This window comes from Rhopalosiphum padi, chromosome 3 (assembly GCF_020882245.1).
Source record: "Rhopalosiphum padi isolate XX-2018 chromosome 3, ASM2088224v1, whole genome shotgun sequence".
Taxonomy (NCBI): domain Eukaryota; kingdom Metazoa; phylum Arthropoda; class Insecta; order Hemiptera; family Aphididae; genus Rhopalosiphum; species Rhopalosiphum padi.
This window is the reverse complement of record NC_083599.1, coordinates 19139829-19151454: the sequence shown is the minus strand read 5'-3', so window position 1 is coordinate 19151454 and position 11626 is coordinate 19139829. Positions and strand designations below refer to the sequence as shown.

Here is an 11626-nt window from a genome sequence, read left to right as displayed (position 1 = left end):
CTCCGAATATACGAAAATATGTACATTAAAATTTCATTTTTGAACTCGTTAGATTGTGATTCAAATTTTTATCTCATCTAGCAACTTTTTAATGCATTCAGTAAAAAGATGGAAATGCATAAACTGTCGGGCCCTAATAATTTTTATTACGATTCGAATTCTATTTATTTGCAATAGCTATTGAAAGATGAATTATGCGATGTGGTGATGGATATCACTATATCAGTGGCTTGGCGAAAGGGTTTTCATGACGACTAGTGTTAAAATGCTCGTAACGTTCACTTTATAAGTTATGTTGTTTTTCTTGGATATGTAATATTATCGAATAAATTTCAGTGATGATGTCTGTAATACTATAATAAAATAAATCGACAGTTCTGGTAATGATCACTGTCGATGTTTACGTGCGATTTCGTCGGCGTGTGACGGCAAATATTATGGTCACGATTAATATACTTAAAAACCATCTGCGCGTTCGTGGTGAATCTCGGGGCGCAAAATATTCACACCTGTTTGGCAGTGGGAGGGACCATTGCCGCAAACTATTTCTGCTGCTGCGCGGTGCATAATATATCTGTACGCGCGTTCAAAAATGCCGACAAATATAAACGAACGGTTCGATGTTTGAAATCGGTATGTCGAAATTTCCGTCAATACATACGGATCGCCGATTAGGATGCATAAACACGGGTTAAGACCCGAGTAAAACGAACACCCGCGGAGAACAACATACCAAAAGAAACACGTATTTAAACCGTCACGTTTTTCGAAGGAACCTTTGGGAAAATATTTTTACACGTAATTGTACCAATACCGTATAAATCGTATAATATATATGTGATACGAGATGGCCGATGATATACTTCGTAATAATAATAGTATATATAAAATTGTAAAATGTTCACTTCGAAACCAAATTGTTGCATTCTCGTTTTTATCATCAGCGATATTATTATGTTTTCAAAAATTAATAATTATCATGTTCAGCAGAAAAAAAAAAACGTAAATCTTTAGGCATCTCCATCTCCTTACCTGCAGTACCTGCTATATCGCATCGCATACCCGCGCTTAATAAAGGTGTGTAATGTAAAATGTTATATTATTTGGAAACGATAACCCTACGGACCCTGCAGACGAAACGGTTTAAAAAATATATGGTTGTTTTAATATAATATATTACATTACCATAGTCTATTATTCATATTATCTATTTCAACGATTTTTATTAATACTATTATCGACCCAAACCGTAACAATAAGTCAATTATACTGATTAAAATTCTTTACTTTGGTAGTTAAGTATATTATATAACAAAAAAAAGTTACAAAATCATCTAAATAAATTTAAAGCTATATATTGTGTAAGATTTTTGTACGAGTCGACAGTGGTACAAGGTCCGGTCTACTTTTCAAATATTATGAATGATGTTATTAAATTATTTTTATACTTGCGTGCAGTGAATAGTGAGTGATAATTTATTATATTTTTATTTAACCGTAATAAAATAAAACAAACAATATCACGTCTTGGTATCGTATATAAATGATAATATGCAACAATTGAACGATTTATTAATAAATTTACATATATTGTTATTTTTTTCATTTTTTTTTATGCAGTGGGGGCGGAAAACTATTTTATTACACCGGATTCCAAATTTTCTAAATGCGCCCCCGGTGTCAATGTATAATATTATTATTTTTATTATACAATTAATAATTTATACTAATGAGTCGTGTACCAGGAGCGGATCCAAAGGGGGTCAAAGGGGCCATGCCCTCCCTTGTAGACTTGGTTACTTAGGTAAATTTTAGGATGTCTGTTTTTGGCAGTCGATAAAATATGATATGCACACGGTATTGCCCCCCCTCCTTCAGGGCCGTAGAGAGAAAAATTCAGGCTTAAGGGCCCCTATTAGTGGTGGTTCCATATAGGAGCCACTACAGAGATTTGATATTATTTTATCATTTGGTTAACATAACGTCAGCTAAAATTTGTAAATAAGCAAAAAAAATTTGTTCGAAAATATAATTAATTACGGTGCCTCTTTTTTCGGGCCCCTTAAAACATTCGAGACCGTGCGAGGAATCCTACCTTTCCTCCCCTATCGACAAGCCCGCCCCTTCCCGTAAATATGTTCACGGCAAGTGCGGGAACTAGACTGGTTATAAGATATAACCGATGCTTATTAATATATTTTTATTGATAATCTGGTATAATATTATAATACAAAAAAATATATATATTGTACATTACAATTTGTATTTTGATCAATCTAACTCGTAACTCGTTTATAAAGATCTGAACAATGTAATAAAAAAATATTATCGCACAACAATCATTATGATTCCGGATTTAAGTAGTAAATAGATATAATTACTATTTTAATTTGAAAAAAATAGCTGCAGAATGATAAACTATAAAAATTATAATATTGAAGATACCTATCTAATTAATGACATAATATGTTTATAAAAAATATTAAGTATTCGGCTTCGAAGGGTTTAATTATAAACGCTTTCACCCGACAAAAGTTGGTTCAAGGTTAAAAGTAAAACTAACTATGTCTAAAAAAAAAAAATACAATTGTTGTATTTTACAAGTTATTATATTTAAAGATTCCTTTTAACAAAAATCGTTATACAATGTACATCGTATATGTATTATAGTAGCGCTGCTTGAGGGGTAGATAAATCGTATTATTGTCCACCAAACAATGGGCCGCCATCCTTTCAATAATAAGGTTTTAAAATATTTGGTACGAAACACGTTATTATTATTATTATTATTCTGCGACGCAAAACCCACAAGAAGCGAAGCCATTGGTTAGTAGTAAAGGGCGGCGGACTCGCGAGCACTCGGAATTGTGTTCGTACAATATAATATTACTGTTGAGTGATGAAAACCGAGACGTTGTGTAAACGCTGCTTTTACGTTGGTCACGTAGGCCATTTCGCCGCCGCCTATATAACATAAGACCGGTTCATGTGTTGTGCACAGTGCACACAGTCTTTTTCACTGCAAACGACGATCGTGTGATCGATTCGCGGACCCAAACACATAGGCATACACACAAAGCCAAGTTGCAGTAACTTACTTTCGTTCACTATATTCTGTAAAAACACTTTTTCGAAGACGACAATGAGTGGAACAGTCAAGTCAAAGCGAGGATACGGTCATCCTCATCATTTATTCAAATTGCCAGCGATGATGACCGACGCAGTCGCCCACAAGGATTTGGCCGAAGAAAAGTCGGAGACGACACAATCGCCGGCCGTCCATGAGGAATGCGGCAACGCATTGACTAGATACATTGTCAAAACATGCGAAAAATTGCGAGAAAATCCGGTTTACAAGTGAGCATATTACCTATATATATTAATAGAGTACACCGAGTATAGTGTGTTTGTATATGTGAATGCAGTGTGAGCGATCTACAGCCAAGTCTATGGCAGCCATGGTTTTGAGATGTGTATATCATACAGCTGTATATATACCCTATATTATGCTGTGCATTTAGAAGTCGATTTTTTAAATTTTGCGTTATACAGAGTGGCCCACCCGGAGATTTGTAGACTCGCGGAAAACGAATATTTTATTGTATTTCATTTTAATCTTACAGTTTTTTATATTCGGTCAATATAATTATAATATACCACCCAAAATGTGTTAAAAATATGTGTAGTTTATGACAGAATAAATCGAATGGACAATGTCATTATTTAATTTGTCTCGGACCACGCAGTGAATAGTATAAATGTATAATAGAATATAATATAATAATCTATCGAAAACCTTTTTAGCATTTACGAAATATTCAAGAGAGTCTAATGAATAATAAATAAAATAATACAAATACGTTGAAAAGATATACTGTTGTTATAACTTATATTTATACCTATTTTTATACTTGGGAAAATATCTTTCTTCAACCACTGAAATTATTGAGGCGTATTAATACATAAATAATTATCTAAATTAAGATTTCTAAATTTTAAGAACTCAATAAAGTATTAGTGATATCGTTAAATATTGCCGATAATAAAACCCATTCAAAATAATTTTTAAACATAACATCTACAATGCGCCGCGCGTCTTCACAAACTCTTATCGATTTGTACCGAAAATACGTACCTATGCCGTGTATAAAACTATCAGATCAATTGAAAATTAAACACAAAAAAGGCAAAAAAATATATATATATATCCATCGTCTTCGATATTAAATGAAACACTACATATAAAAATTATTTTTCTATTAGTATTATTAAAAAAAGGATTTTGCCTTCAAATCCGAACCCTAGTTATGTTTAAATTTAAATAATACCTGATAAATTGTATTTGTTTTAATTAACGGTAATTTAGGAATATTAAAAAATAGGCATCTGATTATGTTCAACTATTATACAAAAAAATAATCAAGTGCGAGTATTTATCATATACTTAGTTCCATATTCATTGACAAAATATAGTTAATTTAAAATAATAATAACTGTTTTATAATTAATAAAATGAATTAAAAATTGTTGTAAATAATAACTTTTCAATAATTTTAAAAATGTTCACAAGCCATTTTTCCTTTTCTAAACAAAGCTATAATAATAAAGCACATTATAAATATTTAACTTAAGAGGACGTCATACCCGCATGTGTTGTCTCTGTCTTGCTAATGTAGATCATAGCAAATTTGCGTTCAGCAGAATAGATTTTGTGATGTTAGATTTAATATTAGAGCCAATTTACCTATTATAAAACTTAAAGGTAATAATATTATCTAGGGCATCTCATGGGCTTTTATTGATATTTTAATTTTTAACCGAATTACGAGCATTTTAAAGTTTTAATATTTTACGTAACTATAACTCACTCAAAAATTAAGATATCAATAAAAGCCTATGACATTTTCTAAATAATATTCTTACCTTTAAATTTGATAATAGGTAAATTTACTCTAATATTAAATCTAACATCACAAAATCTGTTCTGCTGAACGCAAATTTGCTATGTTTTACGTTTGTAAGACAGAGACAACACATGCGGGTATGACGTCCTCTTAACACCCATAGTCTTGCTATTTATTTTATTTAAAAATATTTATTTTTACAATAGGTATATTTGTTTACTGTAGTACATTTGAAAACATTACCAAGAAAGTGCATGCTAGTTTCAAAGTGAAACTTTTATTTATAAATTTATAATTGCCTTATTTAAATGTCAATTAAAACAAAAATATAAAATATCTGAAAACTTAGTTTCTACAGTCCAAATTGTTGAAATTTATTTTACGATATCTACAATTCGTATTGATATAAAAGACAATTTGGTAAAAACTTAAATTAGCTCATTAAAATATATTAAATTATAGCTTATAATATGTACACAGAAGAAAAACTTTTGATATGCATCTGCAGGTAGGTATAGGAATAGAAGCGTTTATTATTTTTTTTTCTTTATATTTTATAATCATTAATAATCCTAAATAATATGGATAAAAAAAAAACAATTTAGTAATAAACGTAAATATAAGTTAATAAATGTCGTGCGTTAAATTGTCTTAGGTATTTTTATGTTAAACCTGACAACCTGTTAAACAAGTACTATACTAATGTCTAATATTATTACACATTTACATATACAGGCAATGGACAGTCGGAAACAAATAGCGTGAGAAAAACTAAATAAAAATACACAATATGTATGATTGACAGAGTAAAGAATAAATGATTATATATTTATATCATAATTATATATGTATTACATTAATTACGAATATATCACAATCAATAATTTATTATTAACATTTATACAAACCCTATACCTATTGAGTATTGACGTTACAAATGTTGTGTATCACATTATAATAGTCGGTATTCTCGAATTCGCTGTAATTTATTATAACAATGATTGTTTTTTATTTTTCAGGATATTGTTCTCCGTTCAATCCTCACACATTATAATGGCGTTGGCTGTTGTTTTGGTCACTGTGTTGGTGTTTCCCGGCGATTCAATGATATCATCGAGGCAAACTGAACGAATTAAACTTAATAGATTGGTGAAAATTGTGCATTTGGCCACGTTCAGTACGCATTTCGGCATACATATATGGATGACATTCATTTCCGGTGAGTAAAATAGATCGAGTTGAAAGTATTATAGATAGTCATATAACTATATAAGTACTCTCTATAAATACTATAGCAGTGATGACAGGGCTTGTTTATTTATTAATCTGTTTTCGTTTTCTCAGGCGTGTGCTTGTATTATAAATTATCTAGGCATGCTTTTGGAGACGTTCAAAAGATATTATTTCCTAAGTATTATTCTACAAGCAGTCTACTAAACGCGATAACGCTTGTTCAATACAGTAAGATATGCGTCGCTAATAATATATGGGACAGACACACGTTTTTACAGGTATACACAATTATTATAAATAATAATAATAATTATAATTTATAATAGTAACACTTAAAAATGTGTATACGCGCTTGTCGCTTGTGTAGGAGGTATCATTCTGCATTGTAATAATAGTGGAGGCTTTAGGGGGCCTAGGTGGTTTTACCCCCCCCCCCCCCGCACATACACACATTAAAAAAAAATACAGAACAGGTACTTACGACCTATTTCAACGATAATACATTTTTGTACCTACTATAATTTAAATAATTAAATAATTAAATGCTAATAAAAAAAAAAAAAAAATATGTATAACAAAATTATAAAATTTTTTTCTAAATTCCAATGAATGTTTTTAATTAGTTGGATGCTCTAAAACTTATTATTTTTATTTGTACATATATTTTTATGAATATTAAAATTAAGTAAATAAACAATAATATTAATGGCTAATGTGGTTATCTATATATAGCACTGATTTTGAAGCATTTGAATATATGTATTTTGATATGACAACTGGTATATAATACTCATCATAAAAAATAATTGTTTGATATATCCATGGGGAGGGTGGACATTGGGCCATACCCCCCATCGCCTGTGTCAACTTAATATAAAAATGAACTGTTATTGTTAATTGTTGATTATGTTGTTTTAGTATTTTGGTCCCCCCATTTTAAAATCCTGGCTACGCCACTGATAGTATACAATTATTGTCAATTATTATGAAAGATTTTATGTATATTTACATATTTATGATTAGAATTCATTAACAAAATTAATAATACGAGTATATATATTTTTGCAATTTGAACGTAGTTACGTGTTTAAATAAAATTGCATATTTTGTTTTTACATAATATTTTAAAGAACATTATGTGAAAAAAATTAGCCAGTCGTTGAGTGAAGCGATAAACTAGCTAACCACAAATCACATTTCGAATATCACAGAAGTTTAGATGTTCAAAGTTTTCTAAATTAATTTAGAAAAAAAAAATAACATTATTCGTGGTTCTATAAACTCTATAGGAGTAATTTGAATTACAAAATTAAATTATAATGTTTATATAAAATTATCTACATTATATACCTAAAATGGACAATAATTAATTAATATGTATTATATTTATATAATATATATTAGGATTATATATTTTATGTTTATTAGTCAATACATATGTACCAAATAGGACGTATCTATACACTATAAATGGACAACCCTACAATGTTACAATTGATACATAGTATTATCTCCATATTGCATATGTTATACCTATATTATGTAGGACGAACTATATAATGAAGACTTCTCGATAAACCGCCCTCTTCCCGAAGAATACCACCTTCTTCTCAGACATATTAAAATCTTGTCCTTTTTATGTTTAACTTTAAATCAGATACCTATCCAAAAGATGAGTCGATTGGTTATATAATTTATTAGCTGATATAAACGATTATAAGTTATACAGTATGCTCGATGCATTATTTGTACCTATATATACAATAACCATGATTGTAATATTTATAATAACAATAATAATATAGTTTTTTTTTTCATTTTTTCTTGTACAGTTATATGTACTAAGTATATGTTTTCTTATGGAACTTGGTATTCGTCTGTATGTGGTGCCGCCAATGTTGCGACTCATATCCGCCAAGACGGCCATAGAGAAGTCGGCGGGCATCGGCAAAGAAGTGGGCCGCCAAGACCTGGGTCCGCTGGTCAACTGCCCCCATTACATGACTATTCATAGGAGTTTTAGAAAGGTGCATATGATCTTGGGGGTGTGTAATATTATCACGATGATGTGCAATGTATTTCATCTAGTGCATATTGCAACCTAAATGCCGTCGCCACCGCGGCCACAACTACAACTGCCTCAGAACGACCAGACATATTTCATATTATATTATTATTATTATTATTATTATTATATTGTATTTATAAAAGAAGATAGAAGATTCATCAGTCATTTGTTACAGTGATGACGCCAAACGTTTTTATGTGAATAATATTGTTTGACCGTTGTCGAAATCGCCATCACAAAACACTCGCGCGTTTCCGGCGCCACCACTGTAACGTAATAATAATATACTTAATATTATATTACATAATTATATTTAGTTTATAATACTACAATCCTACTATGATTTTAAATAATAGCAATGTCACTGCCACTACTAAAATAGTTACTACTACTTATAGTTTACTAACTAGACTTCTATACTTCTATTATTATATTATAGTTATTACTCTTTTTACAAGAGTCGACGACGTACAAATTAGAATAATTAAATTTTAATATTAATTATAAGTGCCAAATTGATATTTTTAAAACTAATCGTTTGGACCTACTCTGATATTGTTTTTATAGAATATATTTTTATTTTTATTTTTGTTCCTATATTTATTATGTTATTATTGTTGCAATCTTCTAGTTGTGCATAATATATATATTGTAACATAAAAAATAAATATATTTTTTGTACTTGTATTTTAAGTTACTTTTATTAGATACGTTTACCTTTTATTGGACATATTTTTTTCAACTTACCCTATGTCATGTCCCAATACCTGGACTAGGTATCTACATAATATTGTACCTATAATTTTATGCTGTATTAAAATTTACGATTTTCTAGCGTTCGAAATATTTACAGTGGAAAACAAAATTAAACAAGTCTTTTTTATTGTATAGTAAGTATAATATATTTGTAGGTATAACAAGAAAATAATAAAAAATATCGAGTTCAAGATATATTTTTAATTTTTTTTTGTTTATATAACCGTGGTGGTTCAACGTCGAAAGAACAAAACTTTATTACTATTGGAGTTTTCACAAAATACATTGATTAAGGTGAAAAAACTCAAAAAAGCATCCACAATTATCAATAATAAGCAAATAATTATTTAATTTAGTTGATTAAAATGTGTTAAAAATTGATCAACAATGATTTTGGGTTGAGGCTAGGTATTTTTTTTTAACTTCTGAAGTATACGAACAACATAGATAATTGTATAACTTTTTACAAGATAACAAATGCGTAGGTATAACGTTAATATACAAATGTGATTATTGATATTTATTTTCATTTACATATGACGTATTGTATAAATTTGCGTTAATATAAGATCAGTTGATTTAAATGTTCCATAAACATACCAATGGTCAGATTTAGACATTCAATCTAAAGTTATATTTAAAAAAAAAAAGTAATTTTAAATTAGAAATTTGGAAAATGCGTTTTTAATCAAATTTAAATCCACATATTATGATGTATCTGTGTTAAACGCTTACATGCTTACATTAGTTTTAATATTAAAGAAAATTTACCTTTTTATCAAGCTTAAATTTAAGAGTATTATTTATGTCATAATTAGGTGGTTCTAGGTCACTTTGTACGGTTGAGCATTAAAAGTGCGAAACGCGGACACTTTGTACGGTCGGGAAAAAAGGTACGTTGTAAAACACGGACATTTTGTACTGTTATATTATACATAAAGTATATACATATGAATATATTATAAATAATATATTAAAAATGTTATTAAGTTTAAATATTATTTGGTAAATCTAAGTATCTTATAAATTCTCCGAGTTTTTGGACAGTTTTACAGGCAATAAAATTGGTCACGGTCTAGATACCGCGATTTTCCAGAGCATAAACAGATTGGGCGTCATTTCATGATGTTTTCTCATCATTGGTTCACAAAAATTAGTGGCTAAGTGATATACAAGTATAGGTGGGTCAACCGATAGATAGCCAGATTGGCGTGATCATCATTAAAATATTTGTGTAACTAAATATTAACCATTAAATAAATTCAAAACACAACATTTATACAAATTTTAAATTGTTAAATAGAAATTTAATTGATAACATTACTAGTATAAAATTAATATAATGATATATAATTATAATGTTTTAGTGATATTGAAATCAAAATGTTTTCAGAACTGATATTAAATTAAATATACACAGTTTTATTGTATATTAACGTTTTCTTAAGCTAATCAAAACATTGATAATATAATATTTTTTTTAAGATAAGTTCAAATATAATTTATTATAACAGAACATCAAAATTATGGAATTATTGTCTGAGAGGCTACATAAGAAACAATCTAATATAATATGCTGCAGGTGAAAATAATAAGCTATTAATTACTTTATCTAACTAGCACCAAAACAAAGAAATAATTTTGAATTTTTAAATTCCATATATTATACATGTCAGTTTTTAACATTATTACTCGTTTTTGACAGATTTTTTTTCTACATTATTTTTTATTTATATTTTTATATTATAATAAAAATATAAATAAATAAATTATATAATATAATTATATATTATACACTTTTTTAATTGGTTTCAACTGATTATTTTGACTAATAGTAATATACTATATTTTATAACGTTTTTAATAAATTTACTTTTTTTTATATTTAATTTTTACATTTTAATAATTTACATTATGTACACTTAATACTTAGGTAAATAACTATATACATTCATTATTAAATATACTTTATATGTATATAATATAGTACAAAGTGTCCTCGTTCTGCCATCTAAAATATTACCTGACTGTACAAAGTGACTGCTTATCTAATTAGGTAAGTACATAGGCTTTTCTATGCATGCACGCCCGCAAAATCATTTTAAAGTGAATAATAACTAGGTAAGTAAAATATTACAATTTTAAAATGCTCAAAAAATGATATGTATAATAATTTATGTATACCATAAAATAATTAATTAATTTAATTAAAAATAAATAATTAATTCACAATTTTCCTATGTATAAAATAGTAATGTATATGTAATATTTTAATAAATATAATAAAATAATAATAAATTATATATATATATATATTAAAGTCAATACGCAATATTATTTGTTTGTCGATATTATATATACATATTGATATTATACTAAACTAAACGAGTAAGCATTGATATTTATTTTTATTTTTTAAATTTTATCTGATCATTGACTAGGTTGACTCGGAGTAAAGCAATACATTTTTGTAGGTGGGGAGTACTTATTAAAGATAATATTTTCTAAATAAGCGATATCACATTATCGGTGTTCGATGGTGGTATTTAATTATTTATGTTTCATTCGTAATTTGTATTGCGTATACAGTGAACGTTTATAATGTCAACGTTTTCAAAATTATTAAAATAGATCTGAAAATCCAAAAAAAATTCCAAACAAAAAG

At 28.2% G+C, this 11626-nt stretch overlaps 1 protein-coding gene across 1 annotated transcript; it reads left to right on the top strand.

Annotated features, from left to right (window-relative positions):
• Positions 1 to 2851: 2851 nt before the first annotated feature.
• On the top strand, positions 2852 to 8748 carry LOC132926481 (transmembrane protein 205-like). Its single transcript, XM_060990847.1, has 4 exons — positions 2852 to 3357; positions 5924 to 6123; positions 6249 to 6415; positions 7970 to 8748. The coding sequence occupies exons 1-4, from the start codon at positions 3143 to 3145 to the stop codon at positions 8240 to 8242; spliced, it is 855 nt and encodes a 284-aa protein (XP_060846830.1). The 5' UTR covers positions 2852 to 3142; the 3' UTR covers positions 8243 to 8748.
• Positions 8749 to 11626: the final 2878 nt, after the last annotated feature.